Raw genomic sequence first — 27,924 nt, 5'->3', positions numbered from 1 at the left:
CCAAGACAAATTCCTCGTATGCGCAAGCATACTTGGCAATAAAGCTCTTTCTGATTCTGATTCTGATTCTGATCTAAATGCCCTCCGAAACGCATTCGAGACGGATTTAAATCCGATCGCTCAAACCACTTCAGGAGGAGATCTGAGACGTATTCCAGACGAGACTGGACAAGAGTAAATGCATCTGGTTGTTGAAACCACATATGTAAATTTGACTTATCCCAAAAATGATAAGAAATAAACGTGTGAGAGCGTGTTATAGGCTATATGTCATGTTATATCCAGATATGACGACGCTACTTCAACACGCATCACCACAGATGAGCATCTATTCATCAAGCCAACGTGCAAACTATCGCAAATCAAAGTGAAAGTCATTCATCAACACACAATCATCTTCATTAAAAGTAAAGAACCGAAATGATCTTACCAGGGCTGTTGCCGCAATATCTTGTTGCGGTCTTTGATTTAGAAATTTTCGCTGATGATCAATAAAATGCAGCTCATATCAGTTGCTTTCGATTCGATGACGTGCAACAATTTAAATCTGCATATAGCGCGGGAATTCAAGATCGGATTTATATCCGTTTTGCAAAAACACATTTATGTGACCAGGTGTAAATGGAATCGTTTTGATAAATCAGATAGCTATCCGATCTGAGAAAACGCATGAAGTTCCCATAGAACTTCTGCACCAGTCTACTGATTTCTGTTGAGAAAGATAAGCATGTTGACATGATCTGGGATCAGACGCGACCGCAACCTGGTGACAGCCAGTCCAGCCGCCGAAAACATCCGCTCTGAGGGGACTGACGTTGCCGGGATGCACAGGTACCTCCGCGCTAAAATTAATTCCATTGCTTCAAGACTCACACTACGCAACGCAACCTGCATTAGTTTAATCGATAACAAATAAACGTGATCGACGAAATTCTTAACGATCAATTATCGATCGTCGATTAATCATGCCCATCCCTAATCAGAACCACAATTATAAACGTTCAATCTTCAATCGCGCCTTATAATTCAGCTTCAATTATCACCCCGAAAGAACAATTACAGTGCTTTACAACTATAGAACAAAAAGAGTTAAATAAACTTATCACTTCATCTAAAACAACAACATGTTTATTAGATCCTATACCAACTAAACTACTGAAAGAAGTGTTACCTGTAGTGGAAGAGCCTCTCCTCAATATTATTAACTCGTCTTTATCTCTAGGTCATGTTCCAAGAACATTTAAACTGGCAGTTATAAAACCTCTCATTAAGAAACCGCAATTAGATCATAATAATCTAGCAAATTATAGACCCATTTCAAATCTTCCATTTATGTCTAAAATATTAGAAAAAGTGGTGTCCGCTCAACTGGGCTCTTTCTTGCAACAAAATGATATCTATGAAAAGTTTCAGTCTGGATTCAGACCGCATCATAGCACTGAAACTGCGCTCGTTAAAATCACAAATGATTTACTTTTAGCTTCTGACCAAGGCTGTATCTCAATACTAGTTTTACTTGATCTTAGTGCTGCGTTCGATACTATAGATCACACATTACTCTTAGATCGACTACAAAATTATACTGGTGTTCAAGGACAAGCACTAAGCTGGTTCAAATCATACCTATCTGACCGCTACCATTATAGGAAATGCAAAGGGAAACAATAATTCTCTCTGGAAATACTTAAATAACTTGACTAATAAAACAACTAAACACAAAGGAATTCGGGGACTTACTCTGGATGGAAAAAATATAAATGACGCTGCCATAATGGCAAACGAATTTAACTCATATTTTGTGCAATCAGTAGAAGACTTGTGTAAAGATTTTTCAACAACTGAAAACTTAAATCGTCCAGCTCCTTCTGCTTCTGCAGATTGTTTCTACATCCAAACAGTTGATGAAACAAAAGTGACATCAATTATTGCAAAATTAGTTGATTCTAAATCAAATGACATTTTTAATATTGATTGTTGCTTTCTGAAAAAATACAGCAGTGTCCTGATAAGACCATTGACACATCTAGTTAATCTGTCAATAAGAACGTGTAAATTTCCCTCAGATTGGAAAAAGTCTGTTATCATACCAATATTCAAATCAGGAAGTTTGGACAGTATGTGCAATTATCGGCCTATATCCATTTTGCCTATTTTATCAAAAGTACTTGAGAAAGTAGTAGCTGCACAATTGATTGACCACTTGGAAACCAATCAGCTCCTCCACCCACAGCAGTTTGGTTTTAGACCAGGTTATTCAACCGAAATTGCAAACTGCTGTTTGATTGAAAATCTAAAACAGTCCATGGACAGGAGTCAGGTGGTAGGAGCGGTGTTTTTAGATCTAAAAAAGGCTTTCGAAACGGTCAGTCATAGCCTACTACTATCCAAGATGACATCCTTTAACTTTTCTGCCGAGACAGTTAGCTGGTTCACATCTTATCTTCAAGACAGGCATCAGTGTGTTAAAGTTGGTCAGGATAAGTCACCACTCTTACGCATTCAAAGGGGTATACCACAGGGCTCTATGCTGGGACCTTTGATGTTTAGTCTTTTTATAAATGATTTGCCACAAATCTGTCCAGATGTAAATTGCCAACTTTATGCGGACGATGCTGTTTTTTATGCACCCGCTAAGTCACCGGAACAGTCAGCAGAGGTTTTGACCACTTGTATGGCTGAGGTCAGTAAATGGCTCATTCAAAATCAGTTGGTGCTAAATTCAACTAAAACTGTAGCAATGTGTTTTTCTATTAAAAGACAAGATGTGGAACAAAATTTTCTGATTAATTTGCAAGATACAACTATAAAATTGGTAACAGATTTTAAATACCTTGGATTGATCCTTGACCCCCAATTAAAATTTGACAAACATCTTAAGAAAATCTCAAAAACTATACAAAGTAACCTAAACTGTTTCAAACTAATTAGACAATATATTCCAAAGCAAGCCGCCCTCCTGTACTTGCACGCTATGATATTCTCTCATATATCATACTGGATGACAGCTTGGGCACAGGCCACGCTCGCAGCAACTAAACATATCAGGTCATTATATAATCAAACTATAAAGATTATGGACAAGAAGCCAATTCGCTACCATCATTGCAATATTCTCCAGAAGTATAGATTGTTAAGCTTTGAAAGCTTTAGTGATTTATGTTTTCTCAAACTAACTTTCAAATGTCTCAATAATATAGCACCTGAGCCACTCAGTTCATTTGTGCAGAGACAAAACATCAACAGAGTCACCAGAGGTTCTATCAATAACAACTGTATAGTTCCGTACCGTAAGACTTCATTTGGTCAGTCTGCTTTTTCATATAAAAGTGCAAAGTTGTGGAATTCATTACCCACTGAATTTAAAACCATGACTGAGTTTAAAATGTTCACTTCTCGAGTTAAGTCTTGGATGAAAACGAAACAGGAATGTACCCATTTGTAGATAGCTGGTTTGTGTATGTAAGTGATTTATATGGTGTGTCTGTAGATATGTTTTTAAGATGAAATAGAAAATGTTGTAGTGTAAAGGCCCAACCATGGACTGGAGTTGAAAATTAGCAAGCGCTATAAACTCTTTTTGCATAGCATTAGTTACAAACTTGTTTTGTACTATGTTTAATTGCAATGTCCATGTCAAATAAATGAATAAATAAATAAAAAATACAATTTTGTCTATTTAAATGGAGAAAAATCGATCATAACTCCAGTAAACTATGGAGTGCCGCAGGGATCTGTATTAGGCCCTCTGTTATTTTCCATATATATATGATGCCACTTGGAAATATTATAAGGAAACATGGAATTAGTTTCCATTGTTATGCTGATGACACTCAAATATATATTTCATCACGGCCGGATGAAAACGCTAAATTTTCCAAATTGACAGAGTGTGTTAAAGATATAAAAGATTGGATGACGCGTAATTTTCTTTTATTAAATCCAGACAAGACAGAGGTAATACTTATCGGTTCAAAAAACCGCCCACAAAACCTCTCACAATACAACTTTAACATCATAGGATGTCCTGTTACTTTATCCTCTACAGTAAAAGACCTGGGTGTTATACTCGATTGCAACCTGTCTTTTGAAAATCATATTTCATATGTTACAAAAACAGCCTTTTTCCACCTTAGAAACATTGCTAAGCTACGTAATATGCTATCAGTTTCTGATGCAGAAAAGTTAGTTCATGCATTCATGACCTCAAGACTGGATTACTCTAATGCTTTATTAACTGGTTGTCCTGCATCCTCAATAAACAAGCTACAGTTAGTCCAAAATGCCGCCGCTAGAGTTCTTACGAGATCAAGAAAATATGATCATATAACACCGATTTTATCATCACTGCATTGGTTACCTATAAAGTTCCGTATTAATTACAAGGTATTGCTACTGACTTATAAAGCCCTAAACGGCTTAGCTCCAGTCTATTTAACGGATCTTCTATCGCCCTATAATCCATCGCGCTCTTTAAGATCACTAAATTCAAGGCTTTTGGTCATACCTAGGATATCCAGAACCACCAAAGGAGGGAGAGCATTTTCACATTTGGCTCCAAAACTCTGGAATAGTCTTCCTGATACTGTTCGTTGCTCAGACTCGCTCTCCCAGTTTAAAACTAGATTAAAGTCGCATCTCTTCAGCCAGGCATTCATATAATCCTACAGATCAAACTACAATCCGGCCTCTAGCTCATAAATGCCAGAGGAGAACTGGCCCCCGACTGAGCCTGGGTTCTCCCAAGGTTTTTTTTCTCCATTAGGTCACCTGATGGAGTTTTAGGACACCATTAGGTCACTTGATGGAGTTTTTCGGTTCCTTGCCACTGTTGCCTTTGGCTTGCTCAGTTGGGGATATTTTGGGGATATTTAATTTAATTTTATCAATCAATAAATTCCTCTTGAAACAAACTTTGTTGTATTATTTTAATTTAATACTGTGAAGCTGCTTTGATACAATCTGTATTGTGAAAAGCGCTATACAAATAAACTTGACTTGACTTGACTTGACATCAGAAAAGCAGAACTTAATATTTGGTACAGAAACCTTTGTTTGCAATTACAGAGATGCACACACTGCAGCAGGGCTTCTGGCCCACTCCTCCATACAGACCTTCTCCAGATCCTTCAGGTTTCGGGGCTGTCGCTGGGCAATACGGACTTTCAGCTCCCTCCAAAGATTTTCTATTGGGTTCAGGTCTGGAGACTGGCTAGGCCACTCCAGGACCTTGAGATGCTTCTTACGGAGCCACTCCTTAGTTGCCCTGGCTGTGTGTTTCGGGTCGTTGTCATGCTGGAAGACCCAGCCACGACCCATCTTCAATGCTCTTACTGAGGGAAGGAGGTTGTTGGCCAAGATCTCGCGATACATGGCCCCATCCATCCTCCCCTCAATACGGTGCAGTTGTCCTGTCCCCTTTGCAGAAAAGCATCCCCAAAGAATGATGTTTCCACCTCCATGCTTCACGGTTGGGATGGTGTTCTTGGGGTTGTACTCATCCTTCGTCTTCCTCCAAACACGGCGAGAGGAGTTTAGACCAAAAAGATCTATTTTTGTCTCATCAGACCACATGATATGACCTTCTCCCATTCCTCCTCTGGATCATCCAGACGGTCATTGGCAAACTTCAGACGGGCCTGGACATGCGCTGGCTTGAGCAGGGGGACCTTGCGTGCGCTGCAGGATTTTAATCCATGATGGCGTAGTGTGTTACTAATGGTTTTCTTTGAGACTGTGGTCCCAGCTCTCTTCAGGTCATTGACCAGGTCCTGCCGTGTAGTTCTGGGCTGATCCCTCACCTTCCTCATGATCATTGATGCCCCACGAGGTGAGATCTTGCATGGTGCCCCAGACCGAGGGAGATTGACCGTCATCTTGAACTTCTTCCATTTTCTAATAATTGCACCAACACTTGTTGCCTTCTCACCAAGCTGCTTGCCTATTGTCCTGTAGCCCATCCCAGCCTTGTGCAGGTCTACAGTTTTATCCCTGATGTCCTTACACAGCTCTCTGGTCTTGGCCATTGTGGAGAGGTTGGAGTCTGTTTGATTGAGTGTGTGGACAGGTGTCTTTTATACAGGTAACTATAGGTGTGAACCTACACTGGTCTCACGGTTCGGTTCGATTACGATTATCAAGTCATCGATTCAGTTCGATTCGATTATCTCGATGCATCACGATGCATTGATGATGCACTGCATCCTTATTTTTCAATTTATTATCAATTCAATTTCAATTTTCAATGTACAATTTTGTCAATAAATACAAATAGTCAGATATATGAACTGAACCTTTAATTTTACCTTAAACACGCTTCTTGAATGTATCAAACATCAAATAAAACTCAAGTCTGGGCACAGAAGACAACAGCAGCATTAGATTAGAACACACAAATGTAAGTACTAAAAGTGCATAATGCAGGGAGTGTACTTAAATACTTATATAGTGCTATATAGTGTACTTTCTTGTAAAACATTTAAATATTTACAAATGTATACATGAAATTAAATTACAAACCAAAATAAACAAGAGGCCAAACCTACTTGAATATAATCAATATACAAAAAACTAAATCTGCACTTCAGCAGTGTTTTTTAATACACAAAATAAAAGAAAACAAAATAACAGCACTGGGCACTGGAACTTCCTGAAACATCACAAACTGCTCAGCATGTAGGAATTTGTACATTTTTCTTTAAGAACACTAACTGGTCCACATGCTCTGGTTTAAGAGTGCTTCTTTTAGCAGTGACCACATCTCCTGCTGTGGAGAAAACTCGCTCTGCAGACACGCTTGTGCCTGGGATACCTCCTGCATATTTTATTTTTGCGTGACATGATTTGCACACAGCGTGTGTCTTGTCAAGGTCGGGCTTACCGTGTTGTTGATAAAAGCCGAAATGTGCCCAAATGTCGGCTTTTAAAGTGGTTGGAGCATTTTTTATTGCACGCTCTGGCGTTTCGCCTTCCTCTGCCATTGTATGCCGCGACTAAGCACGCGGTGCTGACGTCAGAAATGCGTCAGTACATTATAACCGGTTATGGGCTATTACTGAACCAAAACCGAATCGTCCTCGTCTGCATCGCGATGCACCGTAGAAACGATTAATTTTGACACCCCTACAGGTAACGAGGTCAAACCAGTGCAGTTAATACAGGTAATGAGTGGAGAACAGGAGGGCTTCTTAAAGAAAAACTAACAGGTCTGTGAGAGCCGGAAATCTTACTGGTTGGTAGGTGATCAAATACTTATGTCATTCAATAAAATGCAAATTAATTATTTAAAAATCATACAATGTGATTTTCTGGATTTTTGTTCTAGATTCCGTCACTCACAGTTGAAGAGTACCTATGATAAACATTACAGACCTCTACATGCTTTGTAAGTGGGAAAACCTGCAAAATCGGCAGTGTAGTGTTGTCACGATACTAGAATTTCTATCTTCGATACGATACCTTGAAAAATATCGATATTCGATACCATTTTCTATACCACGGAGAAAAAAACTGCCACAATATTAAGTTTTTATTTATTTATTTAAAGCTAAATATAACAAGTCTAGAACATGACAATGAGGTATATTTTACATGGACAAAAATGTCCTGAGGTAGTGCACTGGTTCAAAAGCATTAATGCTGGTTAATACATTAACGTTATTTGATGAACAGATTTAAACGCAAACGTGCGTGCATTACACGCGAAAACAATGCTATTAGTGCTTTTAACAATACAGATTGTGTCAAAGCACTTAACAGTATCAAATTGGAGGATAGAGTGTCAGTAATGTATAATAATAAGATAAAACATTAAATTTTCAGTTAAAGGCATTTCATTATTGAATTCAAAGATGTCATTCAATAGCTCAGTTTAGTTTAATTAGTATCTGTGTAATCAAATTGATGATAAGATATGAAGGCAAATTGCAGAATTAAATACAAATTTTTGAATAAAGTTAAATAAGCACAAGTTAATTTACATTTGACCACAGTTAAAATATTTAACGTTACTTGTCTAAGATCTCTCAGTCAGATTATATTAACTTCAAGAATTACGGTGAAAAAACGAGACAACACACTCATATCAACAACAATACTAGGCCATCTTGGTTAATGTTTCAGAAATGTTAAAATGAGAAGAGTTACCAACCTCTCGAAATTATTTATATAGATCCCGGTGTCAGTCTTTCAGGTGTTTTGCTATATTAGCCCCGATCACACCTAACGCGTTTTTCAGGTTCGAAAACGTGAGGTGCACAGCACTTACCAACCCCGATCACACCTGACGGCACACAGCACTTACCATCACACAGAACGAGCAGTGCGCTGCGTTTGTTATGTTGCTCGGCAACCACTGAAACAGCTGTCCTGTCAGTCAAGTACACGCCAAATCAGCCTTTTATTAACTTTATTTACTTTCTGTTAACATTGTGGTAGTTACGGTTCGTGAAGTCGTTAAGCTCCTGGTAACCCGTGAGAGCACCACAAGTTTATCCTCCATCATCGCACTCTCCGGGCGTTCAAGCAACTGTAGCTTTCATAATTAAAATGGAAGGCCCGCGAGGCGCAGCAGGCGCATAACCAGCACGCAGAACACTCGCTGGAAACCAATTGAAAATAGGCGCCTCTCACTGCAAAAAAAGGCGTCAGGTGTGATCGGCCCCATTCACTTCACTTTTGCTATTTAACCAGAGCGAATGAGACGAGTGCGCGTGTGGTGTTTGTCAACGCGCCTTTGGAGAGAAGTGAAAGTGACAGCTCGGCTAGTATCGATACTTCAGGAAATTAGTATTGGTACCGTTCAGATATTTCAGTATCGATATTTATCGAAATATCGATATTTTTGACAACACTACGGCAGTGTATCAAATACTTGTTCTCCCCACTGTATGTGTTTTCCTTGAAGTTAGGGTGTACTCACACTAGCCAGTTTGAACCGTGCCCGAGTGCGTTTGACCACCAAAGCGCGGTTCGTTTGACTAGTGTGAGTGCTCCGAACCGTGCCCGGGCGCGGCTCGATTAGCCGGCCCTGGCCCGCTTGGAAGAGGTGGGCCAGAGCACGGTTCAGTTGGACTCGGGCGCGGTTCGCATGCAGTGTGAGCGCTAACCGTGCTGGACTCCATTGTGTTCAGTGAGAGCGCCGCTCTTCCTGTTTATCCCGAAACCGTCGCACCATAATGAAGTAAGCGTGCTCCGGCACGAATGCTGAAACCCTATGTGAGTGCAGGCCAGAGGGGGAGTGGGGAGGGGGGACAATCGTACTCGGGCCCGGTTCATGGCAACCGTGCCTAGTGTGAGTACACCCTTATTTCAATCAATTCAAAACCGTCATGTTGAACATCTGAAGCGTCTCAGCTGAAGGAAATATTGCGGCCGATACCGATATATCGCATCCCTGAACCTGCCTTAAACATGAGCATCTTGAGAGACAAAACAATGGCACTGACATATTTTAAGATGCGCTTCCAGTTAAAACAGCTCAACATGCACTTTAGTCTGGACTAGATTAAGCCTGGTTTGAGGAACCGGGTGTGAGAGACTGAAGCGAGTCTCTGGTGAAGAGTTTACACACACACACACACACACACACACACAGACACACAGACACAGACACAGCTGAGCATGGAGCCAGTGAAGCGATGATCACTGTCCTCATCTGTCAGATCATGAATGACTGAAGCTCTTCTTCATTAGCGCTGATGTCTGTGACGTCATGGAAAGAGATAATGATGAGTTCATGAGATCGAAGTCTCTGTGTTTCCACCGCGCTTCAGTCTGTGATTCAGTGCTCTTCATCTGGGTAAATGAAGACTATAGTACGGTAACAGGAGAGCGCTCATGTACACTGTAATAAAGCTGAGATCCGCACAGGACACATGCTAGTCATAGTTACAGTTGAGAATCACTGACACAGATTTCACCCGATCTTGATTTGATTCGGATTCATCATATCAGGGTACAGGTCCAGTACAGGTCCAGGGTCAGTACAGGTCCAGGGTCAGTACAGGTCCAGGGTCAGTACAGGTCCAGGTCCAGGGTCAGTACAGGTCAGTACAGGTCCAGGGTCAGTACAGGTCAGTACAGGTCCAGGCTCAGTACATTAACTAAATCAGTTCAACTCAATATTTGTGTAGCGCTTTTCACAAAACATGTGTTTTCAAAGCAGCTTCACATGTTTCTACATTATAATCTAATATTAAAGTCCATTTAATATGAGGTGGGGGTCTAGCTGCTCTTTTTAAAGATATCTATCAATGTAAGCAAATATCACTTGGGAACTACACGTCTTTCGAATATCTGGGTACTGTGTTAAAAGGTGCTCCACGCATTTTACTCATCATTATTTACAAGCCTCCAAAATACTCTCCAGCCTTTGCTGAGGACTTTACAGAACTGTTATCAACAATTACCTCAGAGTTTGACTGTTTTGCCATTGCTGGAGATTTTAACATTCACATAGATAATGCAGAAAACAATATGGCAAAAGAAATCAAAACTGTTTTAAAAACTTTTGATCTGACTCAGCATGTACATGGACCCACACACAATCATGGACACACTCTAGATTTACTTATCAGTAAGGGTCTAAACATCTCATCGATTGTTATTAAGGATGTAGCACTGTCTGATCATTTCTGTATTTTCTTTGATATATTGATCTCTCCTGCCACTGAAGCTAGATCTGTGTCTGTCAAGAAGAGATGCTTAAATGAGAACACCAGTGTACTATTTATGAAAGCTATATCCTTAACACCAAGCATATCTGCTGACTCTGTTGATTTTCTCCTTGATTCTTTTAACTCAAAAGTTAAAAGTGCAATTGATGATATTGCTCCTGTGAAAGTCAGGAAGAAGAGTGGCAGACAAAAAGCACCTTGGAGAAACTCAACAGCAGTGCAAAATATGAAAAGACAATGCAGAAAAGCAGAGTGCATGTGGCGGAAGACAAAACTTGTAGTCCATTATAACATCTACAAAGACAGCCTTCATGCTTTCAATATGGAACTAGGCAAAGCTCGACAGACTTTCTTCTCAAATATTATAAACTGCAATTTAAACAACACACGCACTCTTTTTGCCACTGTAGAGAGACTGACAAACCCCCCAAGCCAGATTCCCAGTGAAATGCTCTCAGACAACAACTTTCTTCTCTGACAAAATCAATAATATCAGAAAGGTGATCAGCACATCCTTGAGTTGCGCTGGGGTCAGACAGATCAGACCACCTGAGAAAGTAGTAACTTTGTCTGATTTCAAAAAAATGTATGGCAAAATTTTGGTAGAAACCGTACAGCACCTTAAAACATCAACATGCGCTCTTGACACACTTCCCACATCTTTTTTCAAAAGTGTGTTAAACAGTTTAGAAGCAGATCTTCTAGAAGTGGTAAATGCCTCACTTCTTTCTGGGAGTTTTCCAAACTCCCTGAAAACTGCAGTTGTCAAGCCCCTCCTGAAAAAGAGCAATCTGGATAAGTCAAGTCAAGTTTATTTGTATAGCGCTTTTCACAATACAGATTGCATTGCATTACCAAGCAGCTTCACAGTATTAAATTAAAATAATACAACAAAGTTTGTTTCAAGAGGAATTTATTGATTGATAAAATTAAATTAAATATCCCCAAAATATCCCCAACTGAGCAAGCCAAAGGCAACAGTGGCAAGGAACCGAAAAACTCCATCAAGTGACCTAATGGTGTCCTAAAACTCCATCAGGTGACCTAATGGAGAAAAAAACCTTGGGAGAACCCAGGCTCAGTCGGGGGCCAGTTCTCCTCTGGCATTTATGAGCTAGAGGCCGGATTGTAGTTTGAACTGTAGGATTATATGAATGCCTGGCTGAAGAGATGCGACTTTAATCTAGTTTTAAACTGGGAGAGCGAGTCTGAGCAACGAACAGTATCAGGAAGACTATTCCAGAGTTTTGGAGCCAAATGTGAAAATGCTCTCCCTCCTTTGGTGGTTCTGGATATCCTAGGTATGACCAAAAGCCTTGAATTTAGTGATCTTAAAGAGCGCGATGGATTATAGGGCGATAGAAGATCCGTTAAATAGACTGGAGCTAAGCCGTTTAGGGCTTTATAAGTCAGTAGCAATACCTTGTAATTAATACGGAACTTTATAGGCAACCAATGCAGTGATGATAAAATCGGTGTTATATGATCATATTTTCTTGATCTCGTAAGAACTCTAGCGGCGGCATTTTGGACTAACTGTAGCTTGTTTATTGAGGATGCAGGACAACCAGCTAGTAAAGCATTACAGTAATCCAGTCTCGAGGTCATGAATGCATGAACTAACTTTTCTGCATCAGAAACTGATAGCATATTACGTAGCTTAGCAATGTTTCTAAGGTGGAAAAAGGCTGTTTTTGTAACATATGAAATATGATTTTCAAAAGACAGGTTGCAATCTAGTATAACACCCAGGTCTTTTACTGTAGAGGATAAAGTAACAGGACATCCTATGATGTTAAAGTTGTATTGTGAGAGGTTTTGTGGGCGGTTTTTTGAACCGATAAGTATTACCTCTGTCTTGTCTGGATTTAATAAATGAAAATTACGCGTCATCCAATCTTTTATATCTTTAACACACTCTGTCAATTTGGAAAATTTAGCGTTTTCATTCGGCCGTGATGAAATATATATTTGAGTGTCATTAGCATAACAATGGAAACTAATTTCATGTTTCCTTATAATATTTCCAAGTGGCATCATATATATTGAGAATAACAGAGGGCCTAACACAGATCCCTGCGGCACTCCATAGTTTACTGGAGTTATGATCAATTTTTCTCCATTTAAATAGACAAAATGGTAGCGGTCAGATAGGTATGATTTGAACCAGCTTAGTGCTTGTCCTTGAACACCAGTATAATTTTGTAGTCGATCTAAGAGTAATGTGTGTAAGATCAAGTAAAACTAGTATTGAGATACAGCCTTGGTCAGAAGCTAAAAGTAAATCATTTGTGATTTTAACGAGCGCAGTTTCAGTGCTATGATGCGGTCTGAATCCAGACTGAAACTTTTCATAGATATCATTTTGTTGCAAGAAAGAGCCCAGTTGAGCGGACACCACTTTTTCTAATATTTTAGACATAAATGGAAGATTTGAAATGGGTCTATAATTTGCTAGATTATTATGATCTAATTGTGGTTTCTTAATGAGAGGTTTTATAACTGCCAGTTTAAATGTTCTTGGAACATGACCTAGAGATAAAGACGAGTTAATAATATTGAGGAGAGGCTCTTCCACTACAGGTAACACTTCTTTCAGTAGTTTAGTTGGTATAGGATCTAATAAACATGTTGTTGTTTTAGATGAAGTGATACGTTTATTTAACTCTTTTTGTTCTATAGTTGTAAAGCACTGTAATTGTTCTTTCGGGGTGATAATTGAAGCTGAATTATAAGGCGCGATTGAAGATTGAACGTTTACAATTGTGGTTCTGATGCTTTCTATTTTCTCAGTGAAGAAGTTCATGAAATCATTACTACTGAACTGTAACGGGATATTTTGTTCGGGTGACGTCTGTTTATTTGTTAGTCTAGCCACGGTGTTAAATAAAAACCTTGGATTGTTTTGGTTGTTTTCTATTAGTTTGCGGAGATGCTCAGCCCTGGCCGCTTTTGGATATGGATAAGACCATATTAAGCAACTATAGACCGATCTCGAATCTTCCTTTCATAGGCAAGATCATTGAAAAAGTTATCTTCAATCAGCTGAACAAATTCTTAAGCTCGAATGGATACTTTGACAATTTTCAAGCTGGTTTCCGACCGCACCACAGCACAGAGACAGCGCTCATAAAGATAATAAACGATATTCGCTTAAATACTGATTCAGGCAAATGATCAGTGCTGGTACTACTCGACCTCAGTGCTGCATTTGACACTGTCGATCATAACATACTTCTTGACAGGCTGGAAAACTGGGTGGGGCTTTCTGGGATAGTCCTAAAATGGTTCAGGTCATACTTAGATGGGAGAGGTTATTATGTGAGTATAGGAGACCATAAGTCTGAGTGGACATCCATGACATGCGGAGTCCCTCAAGGCTCAATTCTTGCGCCACTCCTGTTCAACCTGTATATGCTCCCAATGAGCCAAATAATGAGAAACAACCAAATTGCTTACCACAGCTATGCAGACGATACACAGCTGTACTTAGCCCTATCGCCTAACAATTACAGCCCCATTGACTCCCTGTGCCGATTCATTGATGAAGTCAACAGTTGGATGTGCCAAAACTTTCTTCAGTTAAACAAAGATAAAACTGAAGTCATTGCGTTTGGAAACAAAGATGAAGTTCTCAAGGTGAACGCATACCTTCACTCTAGGGGTCAAACAACTAAACATCAAGTCAGGAATCTTGGTGTGACACTAGAGTCAGACCTTAGTTTCAGTAGTCATGTCAAAGCAATAACTAAATCAGCATACTATCATCTGAAAAATATTGCAAGAATTAGATGCTTTGTTTCCAGACAAGACTTAGAGAAACTTGTGCATGCTTTCATCACCAGCAGGGTAGATTATTGTAATGGACTCCTCACTGGCCTTCCCAAAAAGACCATAAGACAGTTGCAGCTCATACAGAACGCTGCCGCCAGGATTCTGAGCAGAACCAGAAAATATGAACATATCACACCAGTCCTCAGGTCTTTACACTGGCTCCCAGTTAGATTTAGGATTGATTTTAAAGTATTATTACTGGTATATAAATCATTCAATGGCCTAGGACCTCAATACATTGCAGATATGCTCACTGAATATAAACCCAACAGATCACTCAGATCATTAGGATCATATCAGCTAGAAATACCAAGGGTTCACTCTAAACATGGTGAGTCTGCTTTTAGCTATTATGCTGGAACCAGCTTCCAGAAGAGATCAGATGTGCTCCTACAGTGGTCACATTCAAATCCAGAACACTTCTGTTTAGCTGTGCATTTACTGAATGAGCACTGTGCCACTGTTCGTCCGACTGTACTGTGTTTCATTTTATTTTTCTAAACTGTTTTAATTATTCTTATTTCTTTTTATTATTTTAATTTCTTCTATGTAAAGCACTTTGAATTGCCATTGTGTATGAAATGTGCTATATAAATAAACTTGCCTTGCCTTGCCTTGCCTTGCCATATGTCAGAAATGACCTGGTCACCTGTTTAATGGTTGTGTTGTGTTTGCAGGAGTGTTGTCGTGTTAATGGTTGTGTTGTGTTCGCAGTTGTGTGAGTGTGTTAATGGTTGTGTTGTGTTGTGTTGACAGGAGCCGGGATGACGCCGGTGTCCGTCAGAGGCCTGTGTTTCCTCCTCACGCTGTTCCTGGGCAGCTTCTTTGGGAGTGTGTTCATGCTGGGTCCGGTTCTGCCGCTCATGCTGGTGTCGCCGGCCTGGTACCGCTGGATCACGGACCGTATCGTGGCCACATGGCTCACGCTCCCCGTGGTACGGCACTGCACTGCATCATGGGAATCACCTCATCCGATTACTAACAGTCCAGGGGTACAGTTATAAACCTGTGCGTGGGATCCTTACTAGAAGTGTGTGTGTGTGTGCGTGTGTGTGTGCGTGTGTGTGTGCGTGTGTGTGTGCGTGTGTGTGTGCGTGTGTGCGTGCGTGCGTGCGTGTGTGTGTGTGTGCGTGTGTGTGTGCGTGTGTGTGTGCGTGTGTGTGTGCGTGTGTGCGCGTGTGTGTGTGCGCGTGTGCGTGCGTGCGTGTGTGTGTGCGTGCGTGTGTGTGTGTGTGCATGTGTGTGTGCATGTGTGCGTGCGCGTGTGCGTGCGTGCGTGTGTGTGTGTGTGTGTGTGTGTGTGTGTGTGCGTGCAGGCGCTGCTGGAGCTGGTGTTCGGGGTGAAGGTGGTCATCACGGGTGACGGGTTCGTTCCCGGCGAGCGCAGCGTGATCATCATGAACCACCGCACGCGTCTGGACTGGATGTTCCTGTGGTGTTGTCTCCTGCGCTTCAGTTACCTGCGTCTGGAGAAGATCTGCCTCAAGGCCGCGCTCAAGGCCGTGCCCGGGTTCGGTGAGTGCCAGCTCACCCACTTACACTACGCCTTAAACTCTTTCTGTGAAGAAAAGTACATACTTTTGAGTGTGTAGCAATAGAATACGCATGCTCCAAACTGAGCTGTCAATCATCCCGTCACAGTTAAAATCCTCCATTCAATCGAATTTGATTTGCTAGAGAGATGTTGTGGACTGTAGATTTGCAGTGGCGGGTCTGTCATGCGAATATTTGAATATAATGAATATAATGATGCATTTAAAAGCTAATGGCTAAACGTATCTTTACTGAAAATCACAGATGAAATATAATGTGGACAACACTGAATAAATATCTTTTGGTCAGGTTAGATACTGATAATGAATCACTCAAACCCCTTTATCTAATAATAATAATAATAATATGTTTATTTTCTATAGCGCCTTTCAAGAACCCAAGGTCGCTTCACAATGCAGTACAAATAGCAAACAAACAGCAAGCAAACAGATGCAAAGGCCATCTGCTTATAACGGACAAACAGATGGAAACAAGCATACACTAATTGACATGAATCAAAGAAGAACATATTGTACTATTTATCAAAATATAAAATTACGACAAAGTATGTAGCAAATAGAGCTGAGAAAGTGGAGAACAGAGAAAACAGTGTTGAGGATGATTTAATGGGCAAGCTTGAAAATATGAGTTTTAAGTTGTTTTTTGAAGGTCCTGTAAGGCCCGCTATATTGGCCCAATCTCCGGTTCGCCAATACACGGGGAAGGTTGTCACGTGTTCTGTCCTCACTCATGCAAAGTATTTGTTGGTTAAATTTGCAATACATTAATCATGTACTCACTCGTTAATTCATCTGACTCCATAAATGAAAGGTTTTAATAATCTGCCTCACTAAAAGTGAACGAATGTTTGACTATTCCTTTAACCATTAAATGAACAATGTCAAAATCAGTTATAATAATCACATGTAACAATTTAATATTTCAGATATCAGAGATCAATTCCACAATCAATTCAAATATCTAGAACATGGTTATACATTGGTTACACCAAAGAATCTTACCCAGCTTGTACCTGAGATAGAGAGAGAGAAAGGGAAAGAGAGAGAGAGAGAGAGAGAGAGAGAGAGAGAGAAACCACCTATCCAATTCCACGTCCAGCCAAGAAGAAGAGACAGAGAGAGCCAGAACACCTTCCTTTATCCTCTGACCAGGTGAGAAGGGGGATGGGGTGAGATCACCCTCAAATGGCTTCTATCCCACAGAAGGGGGGTTGCCTTATCTGGCCTTATCTCTAAACCAGTTTTCTATGAACTTCTATAAACCTTATTTCCTTTTATTTTATCTATCTGGATATGAGATATCTGTACCACTCACTTTGAGACATTTCAAATGACACCAAAAACATAACAGTCAATGATAAACATTCACATTAAACCATGCTCTTGTGTGGGTTCTTTGTTGTTAGTTCGTGCTTCTGTGAGTTCAAATGTTAATTAGCCAGCCGGGCCCTTTTGTCCCATAAATCAGGCCTCAACCAGTATTTTCAGTCTTACAGTCCGGATGTTGTCGGTCGCACGAAGATTCGGGGGCAGCTTATTCCATAGCTTGGGGCCAACAACACTAAAAGCCCTACCGCCCACCGTAGAGAGTCTGACCTGGGGTACCACGAGTAGGTTTTCAGTGCTAGACCTAAGGGCCCGAGTTGGAACATATGGCTGTACCAAATCAACAAGGTATTTGGGTGCCGGGCCATGTGACAGGAAGCCAGTGCAGTTGGTGAAAGATAGGAGTGATATGGGCAGATTTTTTATTATATGTGAGGGCTCGTGCAGCAGAGTTTTGTACCATTTGAAGGCGATGTATTGCTTTGGCTTTGGTATCTAACCCTCTCTGCATAACCGCCGGACTCGCGCGTCCTCCATGTCTAGTTTTTTAACACTTTTTACTTGTGTTTGTAGTTCTAATCAAATCCTCTCGTCCACAGCGCACAGTGGGTTGTGGGTAATATTAGCCATTAGCGTGTTTACGGATCTGCACTTCACGGGTGTCTTTGGAATACTCATTTCAACATACTACGATTTGGGACGTACTAATTCTATTTTCGAATCCCATTTAGGACAGATAGTGTGCGGATTGGGACGCACCGAAGGGCATAAATGAGGCAAGGGTGTCGAGTTACAGTCAAGATATTTTAAGGCATGAAGACATTCTTTTCAAGGAAAAACGTTTAAATATGTCATTATGGTGATCAGAGATGAGTTTGAGCAAGCGGCAACCTTCCGATCTCTCTCCTGAATCAACACTGAAGTGATTAAACTGCAGTTCATCCACTGGCCACTACAGACAGAAGAGAGTTAATCCCATAATCCCCCATGTTAAAATGCCCAACATTACAGCAGAAATAAACATGTTCACAGACTGGTACAAAAAGTGGTTTTGGTCTATATCTCTAATGTTGCTCTTCATGACGACTGTGAGGGGGTGAATATTTTTATAACTCATCCGTTTAAATTATATTAAGCCTTAAAGTTCTGCATAATTAAGGGCGTGGCCACTTGAGTGACAGGTGGATTGCCGTTGATGTAAATTCTAGCCGTTTGTCTGCTAGCGTTAGCATCACGTCACCTCAGCTAATCCTCGCTGAAGATTTTCGTTTATCCGGGAGTGACGCGCAAACAAGATGGCGACGGCCGTCACAGATTTTTTACAGTTTATGGTCTAGGTTGCTATAGAGTGTGTGTGTGTGTGTGTGTGTGTGTGCAGGCTGGGCGATGCAGGTCGCCTCCTTCATCTTCATCCACCGCCGCTGGGAGGAAGATCGCACACACATGTCCAACATGCTGCAGTATTTCTGCCACATCAAGGAGCCGCTGCAGCTCCTGCTGTTCCCCGAGGGCACCGACCTCACCGGTGAGACACACACACACACACACACACACACACACACACACACACACACACACACCGCATCACCGACCTCACCGGTGAGACACACACACACACACACACACACACACACACACACACACACCGCATCACCGACCTCACCAGTGAGACACACACACACACCGCATCACCGACCTCACCGGTGAGACACACACACACACACACACACACCGCATCACCGACCTCACCGGTGAGACACACACACACACACACACACCGCATCACCGACCTCACCGGTGAGACACACACACACACACACACCGCATCACCGACCTCACCGGTGAGACACACACACACACACACCGCATCACCGACCTCACCAGTGAGACACACACACACACACCGCAGCACCGACCTCACCGGTGAGACACACACACACACACACACACACACACCGCAGCACCGACCTCACCGGTGAGACACACACACACACACACACACACACACCGCAGCACCGACCTCACCGGTGAGACACACACACACACACACACACACACACACACCGCATCACCGACCTCACCAGTGAGACACACACACACACCGCATCACCGACCTCACCAGTGAGACACACACACACACACACACACACCGCATCACCGACCTCACCGGTGAGACACACACACACACACACACACACCGCATCACCGACCTCACCAGTGAGACACACACACACACCGCATCACCGACCTCACCGGTGAGACACACACACACACACACACACACCGCATCACCGACCTCACCAGTGAGACACACACACACACCGCATCACCGACCTCACCAGTGAGACACACACACACACACACACACACCGCATCACCGACCTCACCGGTGAGACACACACACACACACACACACACCGCATCACCGACCTCACCAGTGAGACACACACACACACACCGCATCACCGACCTCACCGGTGAGACACACACACACACACACACACACCGCATCACCGACCTCACCGGTGAGACACACACACACACCGCATCACCGACCTCACTGGTGAGACACACACACACACACACACACACACACCGCATCACCGACCTCACCAGTGAGACACACACACACACACACACACACCGCAGCACCGACCTCACCAGTGAGACACACACACACACACACACACACCGCATCACCGACCTCACCAGTGAGACACACACACACACACACCGCATCACCGACCTCACCGGTGAGACACACACACACACACACACACACACACACACACACACACACCGCAGCACCGACCTCACCGGTGAGACACACACACACACACACACACACACACACACCGCATCACCGACCTCTCCAGTGAGACACACACACACACACCGCATCACCGACCTCACCGGTGAGACACACACACACACACACACACACACACACCGCAGCACCGACCTCACCAGTGAGACACACACACACACACACACACACACACACACACCGCATCACCGACCTCACCGGTGAGACACACACACACACACACACACACACCGCATCACCGACCTCACCAGTGAGACACACACACCGCAGCACCGACCTCACCGGTGAGACACACACACACACACACACACACACACACACATACACCGCAGCACCGACCTCACCGGTGAGACACACACACACACACACACACACCGCATCACCGACCTCACCGGTGAGACACACACACACACACACACACACACACACACCGCAGCACCGACCTCACCAGTGAGACACACACACACACACACACACACACACACACACACACACACCGCAGCACCGACCTCACCGGTGAGACACACACACACACACACACACACACACACACACACACACCGCATCACCGACCTCTCCAGTGAGACACACACACACACACACACCGCATCACCGACCTCACCGGTGAGACACACACACACACCGCAGCACCGACCTCACCAGTGAGACACACACACACACACACACACACACACCGCAGCACCGACCTCACCGGTGAGACACACACACACACACACACACACACACACACCGCAGCACCGACCTCACCAGTGAGACACACACACACACACACACACACACACACACACACCGCAGCACCGACCTCACCAGTGAGACACACACACACACACACACACACACACACACCGCATCACCGACCTCACCGGTGAGACACACACACACACACACACACACACACACACCGCATCACCGACCTCACCAGTGAGACACACACACACACACACCGCAGCACCGACCTCACCAGTGAGACACACACACACACACACACCGCATCACCGACCTCACCAGTGAGACACACACACACACACACCGCAGCACCGACCTCACCGGTGAGACACACACACACACACACACACACACACACACACACACACCGCATCACCGACCTCTCCAGTGAGACACACACACACACACACACCGCATCACCGACCTCACCGGTGAGACACACACACACACCGCAGCACCGACCTCACCAGTGAGACACACACACACACACACACACACACACCGCAGCACCGACCTCACCGGTGAGACACACACACACACACACACACACACACACACCGCAGCACCGACCTCACCAGTGAGACACACACACACACACACACACACACACACACACACCGCAGCACCGACCTCACCAGTGAGACACACACACACACACACACACACACACACACCGCATCACCGACCTCACCGGTGAGACACACACACACACACACACACACACACACACACCGCAGCACTGACCTCACCGGTGAGACACACACACACACCGTTTAAAAGTTTTGCATCGGTAAGATTTTTTATGTTTTTAGTGTTTTTAAAGAGTCTCTTCTGCTCATCAAAGCTGCATTTATTTGATTAAAAATACAGTAAAAATTTGAAATATTGTCATGATGTAAATCATCTGTTTTCTATGTGAATATACAGTAAAGTGTAATTTATTCCTGTGATCAAAGCTGAATTTTCAGCATCATTACTCCAGTCTTCAGTGTCACATGATCCTTCACAAATCACTCTAATATGATGATTTGATGATCAAGAAACATTTATGATTATTATCAATGTTGAACACAGTTGTGTACGATTTTCTTTCAGGATTCTTTGATGAATATAAAGTTCAGAAGAACAGCCTTTATCTGAAACAGATCATTTTGCTGTTTTTAAGCATCAACTCACTTAATTTTGATTAATTCCCCCGGAAAACAAGACATATTATCTTATGGCATTTACTACTGTAGTAAAAAATCTTGATTTTAATTTATGAAGATATTTGGACTGGAAACAAGACAAAAATACTGAGTAAGGAAAGCATATTTGCAGAGATGAAACAGCTGTAATCTCTATATGACTCTGTAATGCTTTAGACTTGTGCAGGAGTGATGTGAAGTCGCAGAGAGGATGTTTAACTCTATATGTGACTCAGATCATGTGACTCAGATCATGTGATTACTGAAGTTTATGATCCTGGATTCATCTTCGGCTCTTCATTGTTCCGTGCAGAAAACACTCGCGCCAGGAGTGACGAGTTTGCTGAGAAAAACGGTCTTCCGAAGTACGAGTACGTTCTTCATCCTCGCACCACCGGCTTCACCTTCATCGTGGACACGCTGCGGAAAGGTCAGAGGTCATCATATATACACACATGTTCTAAATATAATTCTAGGGGCTTCCTTACTGCAAAAACAGCATTCTGTAGAGTTTTTATCAAACATAGATTTGCTGTTTTCATCACAGTGTGGGTCAGTGTCCATCCTAACTGATAGAGGTAGAGTACAGTAGAGGCGGAGTACAGTAGAGGTGGAGTACAGTAGAGGTGGAGTACAGTAGAGGTGGAGTACAGTAGAGGTGGAGTACAGTAGAGGCGGAGTACAGTAGAGGCGGAGTACAGTAGAGGCGGAGTACAGTAGAGGCGGAGTACAGTAGAGGCGGAGTACAGTAGAGGCGGAGTACAGTAGAGGCGGAGTACAGTAGAGGCGGAGTACAGTAGAGGCAGTACAGTAGAGGCAGTACAGTAGAGGCGGAGTACAGTAGAGGCACAGTACAGTAGAGGTACAGTAGAGGTACAGTACAGCAGTGTACAGTAGAGGTGGAGTACAGTAGAGGTACAGTACATCGGTGTACAGTACATCGGTGTACAGTAGAGGTACAGTAGAGGCACAGTACAGCAGTGTACAGTAGATGTACAGTAGAGGTAGAGTACAGTAGAGGTAGAGTACAGTAGAGGCACAGTACAGTAGAGGCACAGTGCAGTAGAGGTATAGTACAGTAGAGGTGCAGTAGAGGCACAGTACAGCAGTGTACAGTAGATGTACAGTAGAGGTAGAGTACAGTAGAGGTAGAGTACAGTAGAGGTAGAGTACAGTAGAGGTAGAGTACAGTAGAGGTAGAGTACAGTAGAGGTAGAGTACAGTAGAGGTAGAGTACAGTAGAGGTAGAGTACAGTAGAGGTACAGTACAGTAGAGGTACAGTACAGTAGAGCACAGTAACGGTAGAGGGCAGTAGTGTACAGTAGAGGTAGAGTAGAGGTAGAGTAGAGGTACAGTACAGCAGTGTACCGTATAGTACAGTACAGCAGTGTACAGTAGAGGTTCAGTACAGTAGAGGTAGAGTATAGTAGTGGTACAGTACAGCAGAGGCAGAGTACAGCAGAGGCAGAGTACAGTAGAGGCAGAGTACAGTAGAGGTACAGTACAGTAGAGGTTCAGTACAGTAGAGGTAGAGTATAGTAGTGGTACAGTACAGTAGAGGTAGAGTACAGCAGAGGCAGAGTACAGTAGAGCACAGTAGCGGTAGAGGGCAGTAGTGTACAGTAGAGGTAGAGTACAGTAGAGTTAGAGTAAAGTAGTGTACAGTAGAGTTAGAGTACAGTAGAGGTAGAGTACAGTAGTGTACAGTAGAGATACAGTACAGTAGAGGTAGAGTACAGTAGTGCACAGTAGAGGTAGAGTACAGCAGAGGTAGAGTACAGTAGTGCACAGTAGAGGTAGAGTACAGCAGAGGTAGAGTACAGTAGTGCACAGTAGAGGTAGAGTACAGTAGAGGTACAGTACAGTAGTGCACAGTAGAGGTAGAGTACAGTAGAGGTACAGTACAGTAGAGGTACAGTAGAGGTAGAGTACAGTAGAGGTAGAGTACAGTAGTGCACAGTAGAGGTAGAGTACAGTAGTGCACAGTAGAGGTAGAGTACAGTAGTGCACAGTAGAGGTAGAGTACAGTAGAGGTAGAGTACAGTAGAGGTACAGTACAGTAGCGGTAGAGTGCAGTAGTGTACAGTAGAGGTACAGTAGAGGTAGAGGTACAGCACAACAGAGGTAGAGTACAGTGGTGTACAGCAGAGGTAGAGTACAGCAGAGGTAGAGTACAGCAGAGGTAGAGTACAGCAGAGGTAGAGTACAGTAGAGGTAGAGAACAGTAGAGTACAGTAGAGGTAGAGAACAGTAGAGTACAGCAGAGGTAGAGTACAGCAGAGGTAGAGTACAGCAGAGGTAGAGTACAGCAGAGGTGCACAGTAGAGGTAGAGTACAGTAGAGCACAGTAGCGGTAGAGTGCAGTAGTGTACAGTAGATGTACAGTACAACAGAGGTAGAGTACAGTGGTGTACAGTAGAGGTAGAGGTAGAGTTAGAGGTAGAGTTCAGCAGAGGTAGAGTACAGCAGAGTACAGTAGAGGTACAGTACAGTAGAGGTAGAGTACAGTAGTGCACAGTAGAGGTACAGTACAGTAGAGGTAGAGTACAGCAGAGGTGCTCAGTAGAGGTAGAGTACAGTAGAGCACAGTAGCGGTAGAGTGCAGTAGTGTACAGTAGAGGTACAGTAGATGTACAGTACAACAGAGGTAGAGTACAGTGGTGTACAGTAGAGGTAGAGTTAGAGGTAGAGTACAGTAGAGGTACAGTACAGTAGAGGTAGAGTACAGTAGAGGTACAGTACAGTAGAGCACAGTAGCGGTAGAGTGCAGTAGTGTACAGTAGAGGTACAGTAGAGGTACAGTAGAGGTACAGTACAACAGAGGTAGAGTACAGTGGTGTACAGTAGAGGTAGAGGTAGAGTACAGCAGAGGTAGAGGTAGAGAACAGTAGAGTACAGTAGTGTACAGTAGGGGCTCAAACAAACCTTTCAGCTATTCTGGATTAAAGATCAATAGGAGACTGGAGAAGTTGTTCAACACTCTTATTTCCAAATCTAATCTAAAGTCATTTTTGCTTATTAGTATGGTTGAATTAGATAATTGAAGGTCAGCAGCAAAGACATTGGTTAATAAAGTGAGATTAAATTCATAAAGTATATTTGTGTAATTTAATATAGTTAATTATACATTTTGGGTACAATTCTGAGATTGCATTTTACTGTTTTTATTCATTTTAAGGAACACTTAATGTTTTCGTAAATGCATGTTCACGCTTAGTCTAGAACTACAATAACCATCATGTTTACACACACACACACACACACACACACACACACCTCCTCACTTTATTTCTCTCAACATGAGCACAGGAGAGCTGTCAGTCAATAAATGTGAAAAAGTAACGAGTGTTACGTTTTTGAAAAAGCAACTTAGATATTTTGTTGTAAATTGAAAAAGTAATGCGTTACTTTACTAGTTACTTTGAAAAGTAATCTGATTACATAACTCAAGTTACTTGTAATGAGTTCCACACAACTCTGATTAAATTATTTCCCCTGGCAGGAGATAACCTGGACGCGGTCCACGATATAACGGTGGCGTATCCGCAGAACATCCCTCAGACGGAGCGGCACCTGGTCCTGGGCCTGTTCCCCCGCGAGATCCACTTCCACGTGCGCCGCTACGCTGTGTCGGTTCTGCCCAGATGTTCACCGGACCTCCAGCTGTGGTGTCAGGAGCGCTGGCGGGAGAAGGAGAACCGGCTCAGCGAGTTCTACCGGGCCGACCCGCGCCGCTTCGACGAGCCAGAGGCCCGCGTGCCGCCCTGTAAGAGCCAGCTCAGGGTGTCCCTCATCAAAGCCGGCTCGCTGGTGTTCTGGACCGGCATCATCAGCGCCTCCTGCCTCAGCCTGTGGCTCTGGGTTCCTGTACGCATCTACTTCCTGCTCATGGTGGTCTTCTTCCTGGGTCAGCAGAGGGTCACGGGGGGGGTGGAGCTGATGGAGCTGGCGTGCCACCGCTACTGGAGCTCGCGGGGAGGAGGAGTGGAGGAGAAGGAGGAGTGAGGAGACGCTTGCGTGTGTGTTAGCATGTTAGCGATCGGCCACAGCGCCTCCTGCTGGCGAGAGGAAGAAGCGCAGCTCCTAATGTGACAGAGGGATTCCACTCATTCTCTGGCATTATACACACATCATGCGAGCGCTACATTTATCACTGTGCGAACGAATGTCATGCCTGTGAAAGCTTGTTCCACCATGGAGTTAAAAAAAAGGTTATTGCAACTTTTTATCTCATAAGATATAAAACGTGATTTGCAATTGCGAGATAAAAAGTCACAATTACCTTGATTCTGTGTTGAAAGCAAGATAACAGGATTGCGAGACAAAGTCAAAATTGCAAAATGTAAACGCAATTCTGAGAAAAAATGTTGTAAGATATAAACGCGCAGTTGTGAGAAAATTTCCGATTATCGTTGTTATTTTTTATTCAGTGGCAGAAACAAGCTTCCATACGTACCTGAGGACTCTCTGCTAGCGTCTCTAATGCCCTCCTCTCTCTCAGTCTCGTTAGTCTCCTGGTGTTTTAGCAGCTCAGTCCAGCCGCGCACGACATGCGGACACAAATATAGATATCGTGGCCTCAATAATCTTTCCCTCGTTTTAGTTTGAAGTACATTGTGCACATGATATGATAATTTGTTCCCTCCTTTTACTAAATCAAACGAATTATTATATCGTGCGCACGATTTCACATAAGTCGAGGGCATGAAATAGTAAAACGAGCTGACGCACTATTAAGTAGTGGGAACTAATTGTTGATATACATATTTTCCTTATGTCACGTGTGGCTCTGTATGTTTTAATCACGAGCTACAGCTTTATTTTAAAGAGGTATTGTGTTTAATTTTCTGTTTTCTTTGAATTATTTATTTATTTTATAGTAATGGATCACAGCCGAGCACATCATTAGCTTTGAGTGCTCGTGGAGAGTAATGTTGAAGTGTTGTTAACATCAGGAGTGTGTTCTCACAGCTCTCGCGGCTCTTACACACATACACACACACACACACACACACACACACACACACCATCAACAGAACGAAGGCTTTCTTCAGCTGGAGGGAAGATTCAGACAATCCGCATTTATATCAGGGCAAACGCTGACTTACCAATTCACTAGATTACAGAACAACTGGCCAAACCTGAGTCCCGTCAGCCTGACCTTTGACCTCTGGTGTTCCTCCTCTGTCCTGGTGTGTGATGGAGGAAGACCAGCTCACTGTGATCAGTTCACACACACATAATGCACATGTACAACCCTCACGATCACTCAGGTATATTCAATCACTGTAATCTATAATCAATACTCCAATAAATCAATGGTCTGTGTTTCTTTTCAATATTTTGTCCAGTTCAGTTTATCTGCACATGTAGAATGTGTGTCTGTGTATAAAACGTGTGGAGTTTCTATATCATATACATTTTGCAATATATCACATTGCAATATATATATATATATATATGATATATTATATACAGTGGGGAGAACAAGTATTTGATACACTGCCGATTTTGCAGGTTTTCCCACTTATGTATGTATGCATGTAGAAGTCTGTAATGTTTATCATAGGTACTCTTCAACTGTGAGTGACAGAATCTAAAACAAAAATCCAGAAAATCACATTGTATGAATTTTAAATAATTAATTTGCATTTTATTGCATGACATAAGTATTTGATCACCTTTAAGAAGCCCTCCTGTTCTCCACTCATTACCTGTATTAACTGCACTGGTTTGACCTCGTTACCTGTATAAAAGACACCTGTCCACACACTCA

The 27,924-nt window shown here is 42.9% G+C and overlaps 1 protein-coding gene across 2 annotated transcripts in view; it reads left to right on the top strand.

The window, feature by feature from the left end:
- The window catches only part of lclat1 (lysocardiolipin acyltransferase 1), a 36,061-nt gene extending 8,574 nt beyond the window's left edge, over positions 1 to 27,487 (top strand). Inside the window, exons 2-6 of one of the 2 annotated variants that reach the window (XM_082153462.1) lie at positions 15,264 to 15,442; positions 15,824 to 16,022; positions 18,765 to 18,911; positions 22,461 to 22,577; positions 25,651 to 27,487. In XM_082153462.1, coding sequence (XP_082009588.1) covers positions 15,272 to 15,442; positions 15,824 to 16,022; positions 18,765 to 18,911; positions 22,461 to 22,577; positions 25,651 to 26,153 — 1,137 coding nt within the window. In that variant the 5' untranslated portion in view covers positions 15,264 to 15,271 and the 3' untranslated portion in view covers positions 26,154 to 27,487. Of the gene's footprint in view, positions 1 to 15,247; positions 15,443 to 15,823; positions 16,023 to 18,764; positions 18,912 to 22,460; positions 22,578 to 25,650 lie in introns of those variants that run through there. The other variant, XM_082153463.1, reaches the window with a different exon arrangement.
- Positions 27,488 to 27,924: the final 437 nt, after the last annotated feature.

Source organism: Leuciscus leuciscus (genome assembly GCF_965113295.1).
Source record: "Leuciscus leuciscus genome assembly, chromosome: 22".
Lineage (NCBI taxonomy): Eukaryota > Metazoa > Chordata > Actinopteri > Cypriniformes > Leuciscidae > Leuciscus > Leuciscus leuciscus.
Note: the sequence above shows the minus strand (reverse complement) of the source record. Positions and strands in the feature narration are given on the sequence as shown.